Consider the following 24516-nt stretch of genomic DNA (forward strand, 5'->3'; position numbering starts at 1 on the left):
GTGTGTGTGTGTGTGTGTGTGTGTGTGTGTGTGTGTGTGTGTGTGTGTTTGCGTGCGTGTGTTTCCCCTCCCCCCCCCTTTATGAGTGTGTATTACTTTTAGTCTGTATGCCTGTGCCCTTGACATCATCCAACCACTTCTCTCCCCTTTCATTCATGTCTGTTCCTAGAGTTCCTTTCCCTATTTGCGTGTTTCCCCTCCATTTTCTTTCAAACCCTGTTCGTTCCGTGTTGCGTCTGCTTTTTGTTGTCTTTTGTGTTCTTTTCCTGATGAAGCTTCCAGAAGCGAAAATTCGTAATCGTCTTGTGTCGTCTTTGTATTGGTGAGTACAGTAATCCTTTGTTTTTTAACTTAGATCTGTGTTGGTTAACATGATCGCGTGCGCGTAAGAAGGAATATACGTTTTGAAGTGGAACATATAGTCAATACAATAAATATTAAAAAAAAAAGAAAAAAGAAAAAAAAAGAATAAGTGCACACGACCTGACAATTTAAACTGGTAGATACAGCAATACACCTGGGGAAAATAGATGATGTAAAAAATGTGGAGTAATAAAAGATGAAATAAATGTTCGAGATAATTGCATAAAAAACAACCAAGTTCGAACATCTTTCATGAGTGAATTTAATCAACCTATACATTGTTATGATCTACTCGGTCAACTTTTGCAAGTAGACACCGTACACACTAACTTGGGAGAATAAGTATATAATTGCTTCCAAAAAAAGAAACAATTAAATCATTTTGTTCTTTACCTTCCCGTGTTTTATAAACACAACGTTTCATGACAATAAAGTTTATTTATATTCGTGTTCACACCCACACACACACAACCCCAACACACACACCACCCCAGCACACACACACACACACACACACACACACACACACACACACACACACACACACACACACTGACACAGACACACACACAGACCAGATAACTGGACACATAATACACTCACTCGCTTTCCCCTTTCGTCGTCCGAACAAGCCGACGCCGAGACCCACAATAGAGAGGAACCCCAAAATTCCGAGGACGACCCCGAGAATCAAGGCAAGGTTATCTGAAAACAAAATGTCACACATTCTTTGCTAATGGTGACACCATGGGGTCATGCAGTTTAGGTCGTGTAACAACAGCATCCTATCCTACCATCAACAGTAGATGCATACCATTCAATTTGAAGCAAGCATAGAAATCGGCAGAATCAGGATAAACCGTGTGCACAGCCGATTTGTTTGCGAAAACTAGAATAATTTTCGGAAATACGACCAAAAATGGCGGCCGAAATTTGGAGTACGCAGGCTGGTGGAGCATCATAAGATTGATTTATTTACTGATATGATAACTGCTAATAACTATGTATTGTCTTTGTTGTACTTATGAAATCGAGCGTTAACTGATTGTGCGATGAAAGTCCGTGAATCATGTGCATGCCCAAGGCCCAGTGACCTTCCGGTGTGGTGTACAGATTTATAGATTTAAACAAATCTCAGCCAGTGTTCAAACTGGGACAAAGCTGTCGCTGGCTCAGCCGGTCATCAGCTCTTCGTAAAGCAGACAGCGCGACTGGTTACTGTAGCCGTGCTCTCTCAAGAAAAACACTTGTGCCTGACTGTTTGTTCTTGTTGTTGTCAGTCTGTGTTGTGTTATTTAAAAAAACCTTTTAGTCAATTTTAGATTACATGTGTTAACATAGACGGGGAATGGAGACGAGGGTCGTGGTGTGTGTGTGTGTGTGTCATTGTGTGTGTGTGTGTGTGTGTGTGTGTGTGTGTGTGTGTGTGTGTGTGTGTGTGTGTGTGTGTAGAGCGATACAGAGTAAACTACTTGACCGATCTTCATACCAAGGAACTCTCATGTAAGGTTTCATGAAGATCGGTTTAGTATTTTAAAAACAACTTCATCTAATTCTTTTTGGTATCGTGATTCAAAAAACATATGATCGAGTCAGTCTACTTCCAAATGCTGGTCTAGCTGGTACGTTATCGGAATAACACTTGTGTTTTCTGTTAGCCGCTGGGAATTGTATACTAACTCATCATTTGGCAATGTGGATAATAAGCTACATGCCACTAAAACGGCATGTGAGAAGAATCTTCGCAAGTCGAAACTGAGAAGAGACACAGCAACTTCTATTTTAAGATCAGTGGGCTTCACTGTGGCACAGGCGCATGCAATCTGTCAGAAACAAAACACTTCTGCTTTGAGCCGCAGGAAATGTATGGTCATTTGGTAATGTGGAGAATATAAGCTACATGTCATTAATTAATTCTGAGGATGAGAGTACAGTCTCGCTTAGGCAAAGGGCGGAAGAATACGCTCTGTGGAAACAGTTTTAAGCGCATCGCCATTAGCCAATCAACTGGTTCACATCAGTCATCATCATGTGACACCAGTACTTACTGACAATTATTATTATTATAATTATTATTATAATCAAACACTGTTTCATTACAAACATGTACCATGTTTGCATAAACATCTTGTCTTTTGCTTGGATTGAAACAATTTGCTCGCAGACTTGTGTAACTGTTCTGAGCTGTGTTAATTGGTACTAGCAAGAGGCATAAGAAGTCAGATGAACAGTTTTTGTCAACAGCTACAGTCTGGTTCAAAATCTTGCAGAAACGTTCAACATTATAAATCGAAAAAAACTAGACACTTTAAACGAAATTTGGTGCACACATTTTATTTTAATTTTATTACGAATCATTGTGTGCACCTTTCTTAATAACATTTTTTCATGAAGTGTACGTATTTTTTTCTTCTGGAAATAGGCGCGTTTCCTGTTTTGAGAGAACACTGTTTTCGTGGTGCACTAACCTGTGCTTGAACAAAAATGCAAATAATACACAACGGCCATAATTTCTCTTTGTTTCAATGAATTTCAACTTAAAATACAGCGATTTAAAGTGCAGATGAAAAACAATCATTGTATGAAGAATTACAAAAAAAATGTTGGTTTGACCTATTATAAGCATCTTACGATACAATTTTGACACGATATATGAATATGATTCAAAATTGATTTGACACATAAAAACCTGTCAACTGGCACTTTATAATGATTTACGAGAACGAACGCATAAAAAACAAGTCGTGTGAGGCGATATTACTACATTTAGTCAAGCTGTCAAACTCACAGAATGAAACTGAACGGACTGCATTTTTTCACCAAGACCGTTTAGCATCGTCAGTCTTCCGCACGTGTAAAACGCAGTGAAATTGACAAGCCAGTCAGTATAGTGTAGTAGCGGTTGCGTTTAGCATGCAGGATAGCGCTTATTTCTGTATCTCTATTCTTTTTAACTTTCTGAGCTTGTTTTTAATCCAAACATAACATATCTATATGTTTTTGGAATCAGGAACCGACAAGGAATAGGATGAAATTGTTTTAAAATCGATTTCGGAAAATTAATTTTAATAATAATTTTCTTATTTTTAATTTTCTGAGCTTGTTTATATTCCGAATATAATATATTCATATGTTTTTGGAATCAGAAAATGATGAAAAATAAGATGGCATCATCTTTGGATTGTTACATGAAAAATACATTTTAATTACAATGTTCAGATTTTTAATGAACAAACTCATCAATTAATATTTAAGCCTTCAAGCTGAAATGCAATACCAAAGTTTGGCCTTTGTCGAAGATTGCTTGACAGAACTATCTCATGTGAAGTTTCATAAAAATCGGTCCAGTAGTTTCCTCGGAATCGCTCTACACGCACACACATACATACACACACACACACACACAGCACAACCCTCGTCTCGATTCCCCGTCTATGTTAAAATATTTAATCAAAACTTGACTAAATGTAAAAACTATGTTCATTGTGAGTCTCGAACCTGGGACCACTGGGTCCGAAGCGCAATGTCATATCCATTACACCACGAAGGCTTCTTAATGTTACGAAGAATTTAAGAACATAAATCCTGTCGACATTATAGCGCAGGAGCATAGAGGAACGCCAGTCCCACAAGCACGCAAAAAAACGATCTCATGGCCCTTGACACAAAACAATTCACCCCATAAAACCTCTGACATTGAGTTTCATAATGTACTTTAACTAAGCAGCAAAAACAATGAACATGTCAGTGTATTACTGTGGCAGTGAGCGCATGCGAAGCCAGTTTAAGCTGTACACAACTTTGCCACCAGAAAGAGTCTGTGACCGAGGTCTTTACCCCTCCAGTGAAGTAGGTCAGGTCAACCTGACCCTCGTGTTCCACGAAATATTGATTAACATTACAGCAAGCATGTAGGCAGTCTCTAGTTATACGGTTAAAATAGCTCCCCCGTGCAAAAAGAGAGTCGTTTGAGTTTCAATCGTTGTCACGTTTCCTATCTAAATTCCGATCACTCACTTTCTTTGCGAGCTGATTGCAACAAAGAACTCTTGTGCCTCAAGTAAAGATAAACAGTGCGGGTTCTCTTCTAAAATAGAAAAGAAGCTCATTATTCGTTTTCTCAGTATTTTTTGAGCTTATGGTTCTGTGTTGTCACATCTAAAACGCAAACGTCGACGCTGGATTTTAATCTACGCAGTGATTACTGGTGATGTTTTACATACACAGTCTGGTCCTTGTACAACGTGACGTAACGAAATGTATGATATGTCTCAGGTGTTACCGCATAACACGCAACAAACGCAAGTTCAAACTCAGGTGATGGAAGTAAAACCTGGTAACTTTTGTGTGATCAAAGACTCATCTATGAAAACAATATTATGTGCGAGAACAACTGCCATAAACTTACATATTTTAAATCTGATTCCCCAGTGCTGAGATAATGTCACAATGAAACGCAAGTGACACTTTCAGATGTACAAACGATAAAAAACCCACTTGTATCCTCAAATTAGAAAGATGTACTGATTTATTCTCTTTTGATTTGCATTCTGTACAATTTGCCCTTTAAGAAAAGAATGTAGAGCGATACAGAGTAAACTACTTGACATTGCTAACATTCATTGCACTTTGAAAAACATCTGGCTGCATTTCGCAAATATTGTCACTATACATATCTATTACCAACAAATTACTGATGTATATATAGTCTTCATTGAAACAAGAAAAGAAAATGCTAATTCGACTCTCTTTCATCTTTTACCATTACACTGAAATCCCCCTTTTATGACGTACAACCCCCCCCCCCTTCCAAAATAAAAAAAGAGAAAAAAAAGTACTTCCTACCCTTTAAGACCCTCCCTCCTCCCCATCAGGTAGAAGACCCCCGTCCCCTGATTCGACCTTGCACCCTTTCAAGATCAAATGTTTCAGAATTTTTACCATTTTAAGACTCCTTTTTTAAGACATAATTTCTCATATATTTTTTTGGCCTTAAAAGAAGGATTCCACTGTATAAGTAGGTATTACCTCTTTTGTGCAAGAACCATCATTTTCTTGGCCGAATTAAATTTTGGCTGGCCAAGACAAAACATGATTGTGTACTCAGACACTTGACCTCATTTCTGACACTATGACATCTTAACATAATGTCATCACCAACAGTCTAGCCAAGACTACAATTACCAGGCACCAAGCTGTGACCAAATCAAACAATGACATAATAACTTGAAGAGGTCAACAATTATATTCTTGATAGCTCAGTGGATATTTTCAGTGGTGAAACTCTTTTCCAAAAGAACATGTTCATGCTGTGACTCTGAACTTTGGCGAAAAGAAGCAACATTTTGGTTATATCTGCTGATTAGCAACACCTAAAATTGTGTGAAATTTGGAGATCTTTGCTTTAAAAATTAAAATAACCGAGAAAACCTCAACGCACAGTATTAAAGGCTGACATAGTCTTATTTAATTAGTTTAATTACTTCCAGGGCTTTTCCCATCGTTGCGGGGATGTATAAATTAAGCTTCCTGCAAAGTTTTAGGTTTGAAGTCCTTACCAATTACAAGAAATAATTAATTCTGTATTGCATTGTTTAGCAACAGTTCTCCAGAACTTGGGCTATTTGTAGACCGCTGACGTCACTTCGTGACGTTTTGTAAACCAAAGATGGCGTCGGAGACAGTCAAAGCGCGGTTGCGTACAATGGCAAAAAAGATAGAAGTAAACCCGTCTAAAGCTGTCAAGGCCACTAAATCTGCTGAGAAGAGAAAGTGGACTCCTTGCTTCATCACCACGCAGCACCAGCGCTGGATCGCGCTGAAAGAAAGATTGTTTTTGTCAGAGGCCCATCGCTTCAAATTGAGAACCAAGTACAAAAGGGATACTGAACTCGCCAAAGTTTTGCTGGACACGTGAGTACATAGGCCTATTAGAAAATTAGATGTACTTGTAGCTTGTCAGCTGAAGCCTGTGGCCTTATTCTTGCGAATATGTGCTGTGAGAGATCGTATATTTCCGCCTGCGCAATTTCCGGAAAACATCCACTTTCACGTTGAGACTGTTCTGTTTACATTCGACACTATCAACACCACTTTGCAATACTGAAATATTTTTTTCTGTGTTCGAAAGCTACAGCCAATCGTTATTATATCCCCTTAGGTACAGTTTTATAACATTATTGGCACATGTAAACAATATGAATTAATTAATGAACGCTACAAATATGGGAGCCTTTAAGGAACATATCGCATGACCCCGCTGTGACCCCAAAATGTGACAACGGTAACAAACCAAACTAGGGTCCTCTGGGCAGATTATCAAAGCCTGGAAGTGTTCAAAGTTTCAGCTTAAAAAACGCCTGAGATTCCATCAATGTTCAGTTATTATGAAACGAACATGACCCCGCTGTGACCCCCACATCAAATCCGAAAAGTGTGGACAGTTTCAACAGTCTATAACTTGCATAACATCCGAGATAACCTCAAACAAATATTGTATAAGCTGCCATTTTTGAAGGTTTTCTGACGATTTGGACCTCAAAAAGTTCAAGGGACATTTGCTGTACTGTAATTAAGAAACACCTGCAATGAATTGCTCAAAGCGGCTCCAAAACTATGCTAAATAATTCAATGAATTTTAATCAGAGAAAGGTTTCATTCGCCAAGCTCTCCTGTCAGGAGTCAGGACTTCCGGTCGTCATCATTATTTATTTAGATTTCCTAGATACCCATTCATCAATGAAGATCAAGACCGTTGGATTATGGAAGTCAAATGTACAGTCTAGCTTACGCATGCAAATTCCGTGCAATAGAGCGCTAAAACGCTTCGCACAACAAAAACAGACACAATGTTGGTTGGAGAATATCAAGGTCTACAACGACTACCAAACACAGCATTCAGATTTGAAAAATAGAACGCTCAAGCACTAGTTCTAAGACCTTCATCGATCGTGTGTATTTTCATCTATTTAACTCCAACAATGAATTCTGTAGCTCTCGGCTCAATTTCAGATCTGTATCTCTAGGAATAGTGCATGAAATACTCAGGGTCGAAAGGTGGGACGACAATTATGCCCACTCAAAACACAGCCTTTTTTCAATTTGAGTAAATCTGCGCTCAAACGTTTATTTTAAGGTATTCCTGGTGTGTGGTCATATAACTACAACCCCCCAACCTGAACTGTGTATAGCTTTTGGGGCGATCTGAGACCTTTTTTTTGTTAGATATAATTTCTTTAACGTTACTATTGTTGTCCACAGACGGTCGGCAAGCCCGCCATCCATACAGACACGGAAGACTCACTTACTCACTGTTACTCAGGTGAATCAAAAACGATATTATTAGTTATTTCTAATATACTGACTGTCAGCAAATGATAACAGATATGTCGAGGAAAGGACATATCCAAATGATCCGGCAGACGAATTTGAATACAATTTATGACACATGTCTGTTATCATTTGCTGACAGTCAGCATATTAGAAATAACGTTTTTTTTTAACATGCAGTTTATTTCGACCAAAATAAAATTCAAACTTACTACGCAACTCTAGACAGAACAACCAACGGGGACGGGATTAAACCCGTCGCGATATTACCTTGAACGGTTGAAAACGACGTTAAACACCAAATAAAGAAAGAAAGACGGGATTAAACCGAGGCCTGTGTGACCTTATGCACATAACCTGATGCAACCAATCGCAGCTAATCACAAACTTGACCTCATGAATATTAACAGCTGACAGGTTCTTACGCAACACTCTATCAGGTTCACAAACCCCTTTCCATTGATTTTTCTAGTCTACTAGATAGGATCAGATTCATTATCAACATAAGACAGTAAGGAAATAACTTAAAACTGCATTTGAAGAAAACTGAGTCACGAATGCAGTTTCATTTCATTCCTCGGATATTTTACCATGTAAGTTTCAAGCGAGCTGAGCACAACATGTCATTTTCAGAAGGTGTGGTGTGCCTGTATAACCACCCCCGCCGACAAACTTGGCTTTTTGGTATTTTACATGGTAATGGGTTTCTTCGTTAAAATTGTCACACCATAGAATAAGTCACCCTGAAAATACAAGTTCAAAGTTTTAGTTTGTCTTTCCTAATTTTTGATTGATCAATAAAAATGGTCTCTGCCTGGCCGTTATAACATTTAAAGGGTCACCCAGAATCAGCCCTGATTGGTCAGCTAGTAATATGGTGCACTAAAATGGTAATAAAACAATAAACAGGAAAACAAAAGGGGGAAGAACTGAAGAGAACGCTCATGCAACTTGACCCGGAAAGTTCAAACATGACATATGTGACCCTCCACAACGGAATGAGTCGCATGTCACCTTTGCATGATTTTCATATTTTTACATCTTCCAAAAGAGTTTGTTATGCTCTATCCAGTGGTGAAAACCGTTTTAGAAAAGAGCAAAAACAGTTTGAGTTATAATCCTGTGACTAAGGTGACCCTCACATTGTTACCAGACACTCCCCGGACTTATATTAAGCCTAGCGCAGAACCGCGCGAGTCGAGGTGACATGCGACTCATTTCGTGGTGGAGGGTCACATAAAACAATAAAAACAAAAACCTTTCGCCAAATGTCCACATGAACAGTGTGTGAGTGAGTACATCAATAGAACAATGAGAAAGAGGTAGGAAAAAGGTAGTGTTCCAGAGAAAAAAAAAACAAAAAGATACCGTTTTAAAGTAATAAAGAGAGAGAGAGAGAGAGAGAGAGAGAGAGAGAGAGAGAGAGAGAGAGTGAGAGAGAGTTAAGGGACAGAGAGTGAAAGAGAGACGTAAGACATTTTATTGATTAAACACACAAGGTTCATTTCAACGGGGTGTGGGGAGGGGGGGGGGTGTCAGTAATGTGTGTTTGTATTTATGGACAATCACCCGGTTTTATCTCTTTCTCTCTAACATATACTCACACGAACGCACGCACGCTCTCACTCTCTCTCTCTCACTCTCTTTCTCTTAAACCAAAAAACATATCCAGCGCATGAATTAACAATATGGATAGGTGCAACGACAAACAAGTTTACAGTGCTAACATACATCATCGGCTTTCAATCATGCTCTATCGTTCCATGGCACAAACTCAGAGAGAGAGAGAGAGAGAGAGAGAGAGAGAGAGAGAGAGAGAGAGAGAGAGAGAGAGAGAGAGAGAGAGAGAGAGAGAGAGAGAGAGAGAGAGAGAGAGAGAGAGAGAGAGAGAGAGAGAGAGAGAGAGGTAATGTGAAATCATACTTACTCTTAACGCTCTTATTGGAACTCGCTACATCGTCGTTTTTACCACTAAATCCATCTGTCAAACAACAATGAATACAATTCATCAATTGAAGTTAGCAAACGTATGTGCGTGTGTGTGTGCGTGTGCGTGTGCGCAGGTGTGTATCTTTCATACGTACGATCTCTTCCGCTTTTTCTCCCCCACTAACATACTCACTCTCTCTCCCACCAACGCACCCACTCTCTCCTCCACCAACACACCCATTCTCTCTTCCACCACAACCTTCTTTCTCTCTCTACTTCTGACACACACACAGGCACACACACACACACACACACACACACACACACACACACACACACACACACACAAACACACTTTCTCTGTCGTTATGGCTCTCTCTCTCCCACTCTCAATGTCTGTCTGTCTGTCTGTTCCTTCTCTTCCCCCCTCTTTTTGTTTGTCCGTCTACCTTTTATAGGTTATTTCCCATTTGTTTTATTGAATAATGCAGAAATTGTTATTTTTACCTTGTCTATAAGGCTTTTATTAGCTAATGACAATAAACCAAGCGTCTCTCCCCTTCTCTCTCTCTCTCTCTCTCTCCCTCTCTCTCTCTCTCTCTCTCTCTCTCTCTCTCTCTCTCTCTCTCTCTCTCTCTCTCTCTCTCTCTCTCTCTCTCTCTCTCTGAGCCAGAGTTGGATACTGACGACATCGGAAGTCGTGCAGAACGGGAGTGCCTGCTGGACATTCACACTTCAGCGTGGGGCCACACTTGCCCCCCAGAGTGGCGTCACACTTCTTCACCCCATCGCAGTCACTGCCGATCCTGCCTTCATTGGGCGCTGTCAAGGGCGTTGTCAAGGCAACAATCATGTTATATTCGGATAGTAACAAGGGCGTTTTCAACGCAACAATCATGTTATATTTGGATAGTAACAAGGGCGTTTTCAACGCAACAATCATGTTATACAGTCAAACACGCTTAAGCCGAAATCGCCCGGGGAATGAAAAATCGTTTCGCTTATCCGAGTTTGTGCATATCCGAGTCCAGATAAGCCAAACCTTTCCCGAGGAATTACCCTGCAGTTCGACTTAAGCGAGTTTTTTTTTCAGGATAAGTTGTAAAATCACTTGGAATGTTTCTCTCTCTCTCTCTCTCTGCGTGGTGTGTGTGTGTGTGTGTGTGTGTGTGTGTGTGTGTGTGTGTGTGTGTGTGTGTGTGTGTGTGTGTGTGTGTGTGTGACAAGTTACAAGTGCTTTCTTCAGTGGGGCTTTTTTAATACCTCAAAGCCAACTGTAAAAATAAATGGTGAAAACAGTGACACATCTCAGAAACAAAACCAAAGATTCTACAAGCAACTACGCTTTTGTTAAAAGGATTCCAAGTAAGTCATAATAAATGTAATGTTTCATGAAACCCTCTCCATTAAAGAAAGAAAAGAAACAAAATTAGACAATTTGTCTCTGTGGTCATAAATCAAGATCAAATCTCTGTAAACATAGATTGTAGGCAAATGTTTTGTTTCGTTGCCTGTTTATTGTGGTTTGATCTTCACCACTCGCTCAAAATGAGCACATACATTCCTCAGGTAGATTTGCTCTTCACAAAGATCTCTTCCTTCTACACGTCATCAGTTTCCCCGCATACTCAAAAACAGGTGACGTGTTCGTTTCCGCAGGATAATTATAGCCGTGACGAAATATGTTTATCTTCCTGACGTGTTTTTCAAGCCAAAAAAAAAGAAAAAAGTCTCTCCGACAGTGTTTAGAGTTTGGCTTATCTGTCAAAATCACGTTTGAGATGTCCGTGTTTGGGTTAGCTATTTTTTGACAGAGTTTGGCTTATTCGAATTATAAATAGTCTTACAGAGAGGGGGGTCTGGCGGGGAATTGGGTTTGGTTTCAGATATCCGAGGTTTTTTTTCTTAAGCGTGTTTTGTTTAGGCGAGTGCGGCTGTATTCGGATAGTAACAAGCGGGTTTTCAACGCAACAATCATGTTATATTCGGATAGTAAAAAGGGTGTTTTCAAGGCAACATGTTATATTATTACAGTTACAAGGGTATTCACAACGCAACATATTATTATGAGTTATTTCTAATATGCTGACTGTTTGCAAAAGATAACTGACATGTCGAGAAAAAAGATATCAAGCATGAGCCTTCAGGCGAATGCTGATATCGTTTGTGAGACGTGTCTGTTATCATTCGCCAACAGTAAGCATATTAGAATTAACGGTTTTATTACCGTTTATTTCGACACAAATTTTTTTCGAAACGAACCCGCGAATTAGACAGAACAGCCGCAATGGGAACTTGAGCGCTCCTACCTGATTATGCCAGTCAAAGCATTCCCGTGACCTGGATCAGCCAATCACTCACCTTACGTGATGAATATTAACAGGTGAAATGCCTGCACACAACAATCTCACAAGATAAACCATGTTGAACATGCGTTTCGGTTGCTTCGGTTTTTCTTGTTGAACAGAGAGCGACAAGTTTAGAACCGACTCCAGACGGATGGGAAATGACCTAAAGATACATTTGACGTAAAGCGAGTGACGCAGTTTCACTTGCTTATTCCGAAATTTAACAATTTAGTTTTCAAGTCAGAGGGTCGGCATTGCATACTTAGAGGGTGGTGCCTATAAATTGCTGTTCCGTAAAGCTCCCACCGACACAACTCGCTTTTCTGTATTTTGTTTGTATATAATTATATAAAGACAGTATTATCTGATAGCATATAAAGTGTCATTCTTTAGAATAAATCACGCTGATATTGTTGATTTAGATTTGTACTTTGTGTTGTTTATTTTTAGCGTTATCACATTTAGAGGGTCACCTAAAATCCGTCCTGATTGGTCAAAAAGCCATATGGGGTACTGAATTGGTAATAATTTTGATAGTAACAAGGGTATTCACAACGCAACATGTTATATTCGGATAGTAAAAAGAGTATTCACAACGCAACATCTTATATTCGGATCGTTACAAGGGTATTAACAACGCAACATGTTATATTCGGATAGTAACAAGGGTATTTACAACGCAACATGTTATATTCTGATCGTAACAAGTGGATTCACAACGCAACATGTTATATTCGGATCGTAACAAGGGTACGTATTTACAACGCAACATGTTATATTCGGATCGTAACAAGGGTATTCACAACGCAACATGTATTATTCGGATAGTAACAAGGGTATTCACAACGCAACATGTTATATTCGGATAGTAACAAGGGTATTAACAACGCAACATGTTATATTCGGATAGTAACAAGGGTATTAACAACGCAACATGTATTATTCGGATAGTAACAAGGGTCTTTCTTTATTTGGTGTTTTAACGTCGTTTTCAACCACGAAGGTTATATCGCGACGGAGTAACAAGGGTATTCACAACGCAACATGTTATATTCGGATAGTAACAAGGGTATTAACAACGCAACATGTATTATTCGGATAGTAACAAGGGTATTCATAACGCAACATGTACTATTCGGATAGTAACAAGGGTATTCACAACGCAACATGTACTATTCGGATAGTAACAAGGGTATGCACAACGCCAACAGTTAAAGAGATACAATGTTGACTTTGTGGGTAAACAATTATGAAAACTGAAAAATGTTTATCTCTTTAACTCTTTTTTTTCTAGAGAAAATCCTCTGGAAGAAATCATCCATCAGAATGTCAAAAACAATTCTGCAAAATTTCAAATCATTCCGATAAATAGTTTTGAATTTATTTTGTCATCCGTGAACTAACATGTTTTGATTCATCGCTTTGCTTATGCTTCATTTAATAATTTTTACTAAGTCAATCTAAAATCACATTTTGTTTTTGATCATATACTATTACTCTACATACATTGAAGCAAAAGCACACCGAATTTTTACACAAACAGTTCTGTTTCATGAATGCTGTACTGGGACAGGTTGAACTTCTTTAACCCAGTGTGGGATTTTCAGTGGGGCGACCACCCCCAACCCAGCGCGTCCCCGGGTGGCGGATAGGGGAATGGACTTTAGATATGAAGACCAGCCGCTTGCGGCCGCGGACCAAACTGGCGGTGTTTCCTACCAGGGTGGAGTGGGGTAGCAGGCGGCACTGCTACTCTCTTCGAAATGCTCCATCGCCCTTCGACGGGACTCATCTAATGCGATTATGGGCGCATTAAAACCCTAGCTCCGGGTGGGATCCCGGCAAATCCTCCCCCCCCTGTGCTCTCAGAGTAGGACGTACGGGCCATGAGCTAAGGGTGAGGCAACCCCGACAGAAACCTCGAGTGCTGAAGACGGAGGTACTGGGCTGCACGGCGCACTCTAATAAACCATGGTACCACGCATCAACGCCAACCATGACACCATCAGATAGACGCGACACTCATGGCGCTCGCCCACTGAGGTCCCTCCAGGGTGAGGCAGCGGCGGGCTCCAAGCCTCAAAGGAGTCCAACCTCAGCTACTGGAGGTCCCTCTCGTCCGTCTTGCTGCGCCAGGGGACGGAGGAGGAATGCGACTGGTAGCACAACAACCACTTCAACATCCAAGAAGCGTCAACCTTTTATGGTGATGCATTGGAATGCAAAAGGAGTCATGAACAAGAAGACAGAGCTAGAAAATATCTTGCATGAAAGGAGCATCAACGTCTGCTGCATTCAAGAAACCCACCTGTAGATGGGAAAAACCTTCAAGGTCAGAGGCTACCAGTGCTTCAGACAGGACAGAGCTGACAGACGCAAAGGCGGAGTCCTGACACTAGTTAGGAACAACATCCAAGCCTGCGAAACAGCCGTTCACATGGAGGGAGCAGAGTACCAAATGATTCGGGCCAAACTGAATGACACAGAGTTGCAGATCCTGAACTTGTACTGCCCCAACGACCGTCCACTATCCCTTGACACCATCGAAGTCCCAGACTCGAGCTTTCTCGCAGTAGGTGATTTCAACTCTCACTCCCAGAGTTGGGGTTACAGTCAGATGGATCGCCGGGTGAAGAAGTGGAAGACTGGCAAGATGAACACCACCTCATCCTCATAAACTCCCCAAATGATACCCCAACCTTCTACTCCAGACGATGGCGCACTACCTCCACTCCAGATCTTGCTCTCTGCACCGAAGATGTCCACCGAGACGTCACCAGGGAGGTGGGAGAGCAGTTAGGAGGAAGTGACCACAGGCCAGTGTTCCTCTCCATCAACAGGAACACCTTGAACTACCCTGTCCACCCTCGCTGGAACTACAAGAAGGCTAAATGGAGTCTTTTCAGACACCGAACAAACACTCTTACCAAGGACCTCCATGTCCAAGGTAGAGACATCAGTAACGTTGTCAGAGACCTGAACGCCTGCATCCTGCAAGCAGCCCACGAGTCTATCCCACGAGGTGCTCGCAAAGAGTACAAGCCATACTGGACCAACCAGCTACAAGAACTGCAGGATGAGATGGAATCTGCCAGACAAGCAGCAGAAAGTAGCTCATCAGATGAGAACCATCTACGGCTCCAGCAGACAAAGGCTGAATTTCTCAAGGCAAAGATCCAGGCCAGACGCAAAAGCTGGAGAGAAAAAACCGCTGTGCTGAATCTTGAGAGAGACGGAACGAAGCTGTGGAGAGTCGTAGGACAGCTCAATGATGAGGAAAACAGAAGCCAGAATGTGACACTGGAAGAGAACGGAGAGATGCTGACAGGGAGACGAGCAGCTAACCGTCTTGCTGACAACTATGCAGACGAGAGCAATGTACCTGTCAGTCCTGTCCAGCAAAGAGAAGCAAGAAGAGAACAGAGAGAGCGGCCACAACACCACACAGATGTGGAACCCATGAAGCAACCCCTCACTCTTCATGAGCTACAAATTTCCTTGAGGAAACTAAAAACCAGGAAATCCCCAGGGCCAGATGGGATCACGAACGAGATGCTGAAGCACCTAGGCAACACAGCTGTCCTGAAACTACTGGAGGTCTTCAATCTCAGCTTTCTTTCTTTCTTTCTTTCTTTATTTGGTGTTTAACGTCGTTTTCAACCATTCAAGGTTATATCGCGACGGCAATCTCAGCTGGGACACAGGCAAATTGGCACAAGTTTGGCGAGAGGCCATCATGATTCCTATCCATAAGAAAGGAAAGGACAAGAAGAAGCCTGCTAGTTACAGACCAATCAGCTTGACCAGCTGCACTGTGAAGACCCTAGAGAGGATGGTCAACCAGCGCCTGCTTTGGTATCTAGAGAATGAGAACATCCTGGCTCCTGAACAGGCAGGCTTCAGACAGTTTCACAGCACAGAAGACCAGGCAACCTATCTCTCCCAAGAAATAGAAGATGCATTCCAGGAACAGAGGGTCCTCTTCGCCACCTGGATTGATCTACAGAAAGCCTTTGACAAGGTCTGGACTGATGGCCTCCTCGTGAAACTGCAGAGATGTGGAATCGCAAGCAACATGCTGCGATGGGTCAGATCCTATCTTCACAACCGCAGAGCAAGAATCTCAGTCAACAGTCGAGTCGGCAAGAAAATACTACTGCGACATGGTGTCTCACAATGAGGAGTCCTCTCTCCTACACTCTTCTTGGTCTTCATCAACGACCTTGTACAAATTCTTCCCAAAGGTATCCACGCTGCATTATATGCTGATGATTTGGTGATGTGGTGCAAGGAGGAATACGCTACAACTGCCACTTACAGGATGCAACTGGCTGCTGACCGGCTGGCGGCATGGGCAGATGAATGGTGTGTTGCCATCAACAAGGAAAAGTCCTCCACAACACTCTTCACCCTATCCTCAAAACAAAATACTGGAACCATCAAGCTTGGTGACACACCCTTGAGAAGTGATGACGAGGCAACATATCTTGGTGTCACTTTTGACAAGAAACAGACCTGGAAACCCCACATCCACAATGCTGAAGCAAAGCCAAAGGCCAGGCGCAAGCTTGCCATCATGCGGAAGCTAGCCGGAACCAGCTGGGGAGCAAACGAAGAGATACTCAAGCGAGTCTACCAGGGAGCAGTCAGGCCCCATCTTGAGTATGGCTCCACAGCTTGGTCTACAGCAGCGAAGACCCACCAGCAGACACTGGACAGGGTCCAAAACCAAGCCCTCAGGATCATTACTGGATCGATGAGATCCACACCAATAAAGACCATGGAAGAAGTCGCTGCCATTCAACCCCTCAGTCAGAGGAGAGACGCCAAGGTCATGGTTCAGACAGAGAAATTCAAGTGCCTGCCTGCGCATCCGATGAAGAAGAGGATGGATCACCTGACAAAGAACCGCCTCAAGCGCAGCAGCTTCTTGCATGAAAGCAAGAGACTTGCCAGAGAGCACCAAGCCTCTGTACCTCCATCAGCACTACCAATCAGTTTCTCAGATCTGCCGCAGCCATGGAATGAAGACTACACGAATCTTCACATCTCCACCACTGTCCCCTACGTTACCTCAGGAGATTCCCAGAACGACACTGCCAGGCGCACCCTAACACTCGCCATGATTGCTGAACGGTAACCTGAAGACGCCTGGATTCACGCGTATACAGACGGTTCAGCAACAAACGCCGTGGCCAATGGAGGAGCAGGTGTACTTGTCAGATCTCCTGAGGGGCACACTTCTACAGCAGGGATACCAACAGAAAAGTACTGCTCAAACTATGCAGCAGAAGTTCAGGCCATCATGCAAGCAGCCTCCATGATTCATGACTCGGAAAGCGAATGCCCCCAAGTTGTTTTCCTCTCTGATGCACTGTCTGCCTTGGAAGCCCTTGCAGGAAACAAACTTCCTCGTCTGATGGAGAAACTCCAGGAGCTTGCCAAGACTCGACGAGTAGTCCTGCAATGGGTTCCAGCACACTGCGGAATTCCAGGCAATGAAACAGCTGATGAGCCCGCCAAACTCGGAGCCAGGGAGGAACAACCAGACAACCTGGTCAGCTTCGCTGAAAAGAAAACCCTCGTGAAGGCAGCAATGCGACCACAATCCACGAGAGACGCATATCATCTCCTAGAATGATGGCAGCAAGTAGTGATCATACGACTACGAACTGGTCACTGTCGCCTCAACGCCCACATGTTCAGGAAGCTGAAGCTGACCCCATCACCAACCTGTCCCCGTGGTCTGGAAGACCAGACTCCAGAACATGTCTTAATGACATGCCCCCAACTCAAACCAATCAGAGACAAAGTGTGGCCAGCATCAGTCCCTCTCCGCACCAAACTCTATGGGAGCAGACAAGACCTGGAAGCCACGACGTCATTCGTCTCGCAGACTAAACTGATGGTGTGACGGCGAACGCAAGAAGAAGAAGATGAATGCTGTGGTCAAATGACTTGGAAGAGAAAAAAGGTGTATTTGAAGGTACCTGCTGCCCTTAATTTTTAGCGTGATAAACATTGAGTGTCCGTTTGACTCATCATGGGTCCTCTATTATGTGTGATTGCACAACAGTGGTGATTATGAATTTGATTTTAGTGAGCAACATAAACAGGTGGGCTCCATACTTGTTTCTTGTATTGTTTTGGAATAAATGATAAGAGAATGTCGAACGCGCATGTCTGTCGCTGTTTTAAATAATTCATTCCTGAGAGATAGTACCAAGGGAGTTCACAAGGCAAGATATGATATTTGGAAAGTAAGTCACCCTTTGAACAAGCCAGAAAAAAACCATTGTAAATCAGAACGCAACTTGCTAACTTACGGCCGACAATGTGAAGGAAATCACGAATAACACTAACAGGCAAAGTTTGACAGTGATATCCTCCACGCTTTTAGAAGCGCTAACCAGAGATGTAGCGTGACATAGCGAAGTGTGGTGCACGCACTGTCAATTCAGCTCACTAACCGAGGAGAGTTGACGTTGTAAATCGCAACGAAGGTATCGTTACACTTAACCACTGTCCGGGGACAGAGAGGGGTTGTCACAGTAATCGACCAGGAGAAAGGAAGCCCGAGTAAAGCACTTAACAGGTAAATGGAATAAGCATTTGAATATCGCTAGTGTTTATCGCATACGTTGAATCGACTAACACTGTAAAATGTAAACATAGCAGACAGATATCTAAGACAAGATGTCCGCTATTTATGTTGTGCAGTGCGTCATATAACCAGGTCTGAAAGGAAGATAGCGACCAGATGACAGTATGAAGGATCTGAGAAGCCACCGGAGTATCATGCCTATAGACCCAGCATAGCTGAGATTCGACGGGATTTCGAGAAGCTAGTGCAAGGTTATGGCTGTCCATATAGTTGGATCATAGAGGTCACAGGGCGATAGAAACTGGGTAGACCGAGGTCACCAGTAGAAGGAATTAGTAGTTAAATACATTTCCTAGTGAACGGCCTTAGACGCTGTGTAATTCTGTGTATGAACAGAGTTAAAATATGTCTACAAGATCTTAATTACTTAACCTTCGCCAGAACACACACACACCCTTGCATAACCGACGATGCGGGTCGTCCATGGCCCATACTTTTTATAGAGGCCTCGAAGTGTTTATTCCTCAACCGATGGTGCGGGTCCTTCACGACCCATATTCTCCAAGAGAGTCATACATCATGTGATCATGCTTTTTTTGCGGGAAAAGTTGTGCTCCCGAGTTGCTGAGGCATGGAAGATAAAGATATACTAATTATCTTTCTTTATTTCTGTGTTTCCTTTTCTCTGATTTCATACCTCTCTCTTACTTTATCTCTGTATCACTTTCTCTGCCTCTCTCTCTCTCTCTCCCTCTCTCTCTCTCTCTCCCTCTCTCTCTCTCTCTCTTTCTCTCACTCTATCTCTCTGTCACTTTCTCTGTCTGTCTGTCTCTCTCTCTCACTCTATCACTTTATCTGCCTCTCTCTTTGTGTATATGTCTGTCTGTATGTCTGTCTGTCTGTCTAGCAGTTTGTCTGTGTGCTTGTCAATCTGTTTATCTGTCTCTCTCTCTCTCTCTCTCTCTCTCTCTCTCTCTCTCTCTCTCTCTCTCTCTCTCTCATCATTTTCTTTCTTTATTTCTGTGTTTCCTTTTCTCTGATTTCATACCTCTCTCTTACTCTATCTCTGTATCACTTTCTCTGCCTCTCTCTCTCTCTCTCTCTCTCTCTCTCTCTCTCTCTCTCTCTCTCTCACTCACTCTATCTCTCTATCACTTTCGCCCCAGATTGATAGTCCTTGGCTGACCAGCTGCTCGCCCAAAATAAGGGATACCCTTTGTCATGAATTATTATTATGAGACGCGAACCTGTCAAGAATAGAATAGGCAACCGAGACTACTCGCGCATTACACGACGTAGCCAAGTGACGTATTCATATGACGTATCCAAGTGTACTGACGTAAACTAAAATCGTTTCACGAGAGGGTCGTTTTCCGCAAGTCCATGGAGCGAAGAACGCTTGGAGGAAAAGCCGTTCCCCTTCTTTGAAGGTAAGTGACTGTGATTATTACATCGACAATCGTTCCACGGGATCTGGGCGGAGATGAGTGTATCGTGTCAGTCATGTACATTGTGTTGTTGTCAAGTTGTGTACGTTTGAATGTGCGCTGTTGCCAAAGCCCCATTTTCCGAAACACAGTAATAGAGAGAACGATAATAAAATATGAACAAACCAAGTCTTTTAGACAGGCTGTGTAGGTAACACATATGGCCCTTTGATCTGTTTCAGGAACCCACGGTCCAATTGATTCATTCATCTTCCTCTTCCTCATGTTGCCGTAATTGTGGAGAGAGATGTAACCAGACTACTTCTGCTATTAACTTGATGATGGTGTCTTGAGAAGAAGAGTGATGACTCAAACCAGGAGCGCGGTCTTCAAGACTAGTCAAGTGCTGCACGTCATCTCGAGTACCTTTTCAATGACATCGAGCTAAGTCAAAACTTCATAAACATTATGTGTATTCCTTTTGTTTTGATGTCCTCCAAGGGAAGATTATGAAGAACGTTTGCAGCAGCGGAGTCACGTTAGATTACCGTGACAGAATTGAAATCCAGCAGCAATAGACATGTGATCAGAGTGTGCTGAGATGCAAGTAACATGACCTAGCTTGAACAGTGTGTGATACATTTAGTACGATACTGATATTTAGCAAAAATATAGACTAACCTGATTAATGTGTGCTGCATTGCAAGAATTTTATTAACACTATCCATGTATTAAATTATGTAAACCAATGTTGACCTTTCTCCGCTACTTCGAGAGCATGGGAAAGAGTGAAGGAAAGTAAAGTCCAGGCAGTACCTGTTTCTTTAGCTAATACGAAAAGGCGGCGTGTTTTCCTTCCATAAACTTCCTTTGGAAGGCGCACGCAGAAAGAAACAGGCTGACGAAAACTGACCTGTGACATATGGGGGCTTCGTCCGGGATTTTGTAACTCGTAATTTCAATTTGGCTTCCCCAAACAAATTTTCTTCAAACAAATTCCCTATTCGTTTTTCGTTTGTGTGTTCGTCCGTTCATGTTCATCATCGTATAAATCAACTTTTGTATTTATTCATGTTTATAGTTAGTTCATCATTTAACGATAACAGAGTCTGACGTGTGTGCTTCAGCACACGGGAATAATCCAAATGAAGAGTGACGCAAGGCTTTGACGTCACTATAATAATTCACGTAAAGCACTAATGTTATAGTAGTTTAGTTCCCCCTATTTGGCTGTGCTAAACAAAAGGCTATAACAGAAGACAGTGGACTAACACCCTGTCAGGCCATCCTGTGTCCCTTAGTCGACAAAATTATAATATTGTTGGTCGCCGTGGGAGGTTGGTGGGCGAATTGGGTTATATACGAGGGATAGCACTCATCTTCGTCCAGAAGGACCGTGGAAGTGAAGTTGATTCTGCAGACAGTCACACTTCACAACGCCAAGAGTAAGGGTTAGGAAAATTAGATTATTGTCTATACAGCAGTAGATAATTGAAGAATCTTATTTCGACTTACTGTGCGATAGAATCGAGTTGATATTAATATAGGCGAAAGGTCCACGTTGATGGAGCGCCGATGAGATATTAAAATGAAGTTCACTCGATAGAACGGTATATTGTTTGGCATATACCAGAAGAACCATAAATTCTAGTGTTAGGTATCCGTGGTTGTAAAAGGATATTAGAATGGTTCAGAGAAATCGTGTCATTGGGACACGTAACGTTTACTGAGGTAACGTTGAACGTTCATGAATTCAAGTAGCAAAGTGAGCTTCACTAAAGTAACACTTCATTCTATAGTGGGGGAGTTTTCTCTCTCTAGTAAATAGTGTGTGAAAAGCAGTTTAGTCAAATCGGTTTTTCAACCGAGCATCACGTATTTGCAGTTTGATTCAGTGAATATCTGTGTGTGAGTTAACGTAAAGGATATGCAAACATCCAAACACCCGAGTACTAGGGCGCATATAGCAAAAATGAACGCTGACCCGCAGAACCAGAATACGGCCGAGGCCGTAGTTTCAGATGTTGAAGGTGGTGACACATATGTCAACACCCAAGGAGAATCGAGCGATAATGATTCTCAGACGTTAGGCGCGCGTGTAACGACTTATGTATCCGCTGCGAGTAATGAACGTGCAGGTCCGATCCACCCTGAAAAATCCGGATTAGAGTGGACTCGCGAACTTTTGGCGATAGGACGAGAGTTAGGACTCGAAGGCAAAGACTTGCGTGAGTTTGTAGCTGAAGAACGCGCACGAGAGGAACGAGAAGCTCACGAACGCGAACGTGAACGTGAAGAACGCGCACGAGAGGAACGTGAACGCGAACGTGAACGTGAAGAACGCGCACGAGAGGAACGTGAACGTGGACGTGAAGTTCTCGAACGCGCACGTGAACGAGAAGCCGATCGCGCGTTTCAGCTAGAACAGTTGAGGATACAAACGGAAGCACGCCGAGACAACGCCAACAATAACGCGTCGAGGCGTCGTGGGGATGACGACTTTATCCCAAAAATCCCTTTTCTTGATGACAAAGACGACATCGAGAGTTGGTTTGCACAATTTGAACATTATGCAACCGACTGTCATCTCGACGACGAACGCAAAGCTACGAGAATGGTGTATTTCCTGAAAGGAAAGGCGAGAACCATTTATGCAAAACTCAGTTTCGAAGACGCGCGCAACTACAACACTTTGAAGAATGCGTTGTATGATGGATTTCAACTGACAGCAGATCAATATCGGAAGAAATTCCGTCAGCTGAAGCGAAACCCATCTGACACGTACAAAGAACATGTCACCAAACTTGAGCGCATCCTCGATAAATGGATCGAGTTAGCCAAGTGCGATGAACATGTGGCAGATCTGAAGGATCTAGTTCTCAGAGAACAATTAGAGAACACCTTCCCTGCCGAAGTGATGTTGCACGTACTTGATCGGAAACCGAAGTCTGCGAAAGAAATGGGCGAAATTGCCACGGAGTACGAACAATCACGTTCGAACATCAGGCCACGGCAATCTCACCAAAACCATTCTAGCGGCAGCGCGTTTTCGAACACGAAAAGTTCGAATGTCGTCAAAAGTGACGCGAAAGAGAAATCGTCACAGAAAGAACATAAATACGTGAGCGATGAGGAAAAGCAAAGACTGAAAGCCACAGGCTGTTGTTTTTTTTGCAGAGGCAAAGGACACACGTCACGATTTTGTCCCAATAAGGGAGAAGGCGCTCACGCAGTTCATGTTCGAAATGAATTTGATGAACAAGAAATCCCCGTACATCTTGACAAGCTGTGCAAGTCGTGCGAAAAGAAGGATTTCAAAGAGGAAGTGTTCATCAAGTTAGACGGCCGAATCGTAAAAGCATTACGCGATTCCGGGTGCTCAGGTATTATGGTCAGGGCCGACCTTATACCTGAAGAAAGGTACTTGGCAAAGAAAAAAGAAACTACGCTCGCAGAGAAGAAAACACGGAAATTGTGTCCCACGGCTGTGGCCCACATTGACTGTCCGTATTTTGATGCCAAAACCGAAGTGGTCATACTCGAAGATCCCATTTATCCTGTCCTCATAGGAAAATGGTATGGTGTAGGCCAGAACAAGAGGAAGACCCCTTTGTTTCCAGTACGTGACCCGAGTTGGTATCAAGGTGAGACCAACGCGGCGGTCAGTACACGGAAGCAAGAGAAGAGAAAAAAAAAACGGAATGAGAAACCTGTGCCGGGAACTAGGCATGATAACAGAAATACACACAAGATGTATTCCCCGCAAGATCTCAAGAAGGCTCAGAATGATGATGAAACACTGGCAAAAGTACGCCAAATGGCTGTTTCAGGAGAATCATTCCACGGTGTGAAATATGTATACAAGAAAGAAATCTTGTACAGGACAACCCTCGACAAAACCGGGAATGAATATAGTAAAGTCGTTGTTCCCAAAGAAATGAGAAGCAAAGTGCTTTCTTTTGGGCACGACCACCCGATGACAGGTCATCTCGGGCAGAAGAAAACCACTGATAGAATCAGGTGTGAGTTCTGGTGGCCAGGTTTGGTCGGAGACATAAAACGTTACTGTCTCTCGTGTGACACATGCCAAAGAACAGCGCCAAAAGGCAGAACCAAGAAAGCACCTCAAGACAGTCTGGGGTTCTCACCCTTTGAAATGCGGTATGGCAAGACCATCAGAGGTCCCATGCAGGTTCTGCGTCGTGCATGGACTGATGAATCGGTCGAAGGTGAACAGAAGACGACAGCAGAATACGTTGTCGACCTCAGAAACAGAATTGACAAAAAAAAAGAAGAAGCAGAAGAACACATCGCCGTAGTCATCGAGGAAGATGATACGATGAACGATGATATCTTCCGAATAGACACTCAGAAGATGATTCCTCTGCTGGAAACTACTCGTACAGAAGATGTCACAAGCGTGAACTTCTGTAAAGAATTGAGTAGAGAAAGAACAAAAGAGGCGAAAGCGATCTGTAGTGCATTCTCCAAGAATCTGACTGATGTACCGATTACT

At 42.5% G+C, this 24516-nt stretch overlaps 1 protein-coding gene across 1 annotated transcript in view; it reads right to left on the bottom strand.

The window, feature by feature from the left end:
* Positions 1-24516, bottom strand: part of LOC138950628 (prion-like-(Q/N-rich) domain-bearing protein 25) — a 201083-nt gene that overhangs the window by 15384 nt on the left and 161183 nt on the right. The window contains exons 9-11 of the mRNA XM_070322336.1: positions 10309-10443; positions 9620-9673; positions 967-1068 (exon numbers count right to left, since the gene is read on the bottom strand). Of these exons, the coding sequence (XP_070178437.1) occupies positions 967-1068; positions 9620-9673; positions 10309-10443 (291 nt within the window). The remainder of the gene's footprint in view (positions 1-966; positions 1069-9619; positions 9674-10308; positions 10444-24516) is intronic.

Source organism: Littorina saxatilis, linkage group LG16 (genome assembly GCF_037325665.1).
Source record: "Littorina saxatilis isolate snail1 linkage group LG16, US_GU_Lsax_2.0, whole genome shotgun sequence".
In the NCBI taxonomy this organism is placed as follows: domain Eukaryota; kingdom Metazoa; phylum Mollusca; class Gastropoda; order Littorinimorpha; family Littorinidae; genus Littorina; species Littorina saxatilis.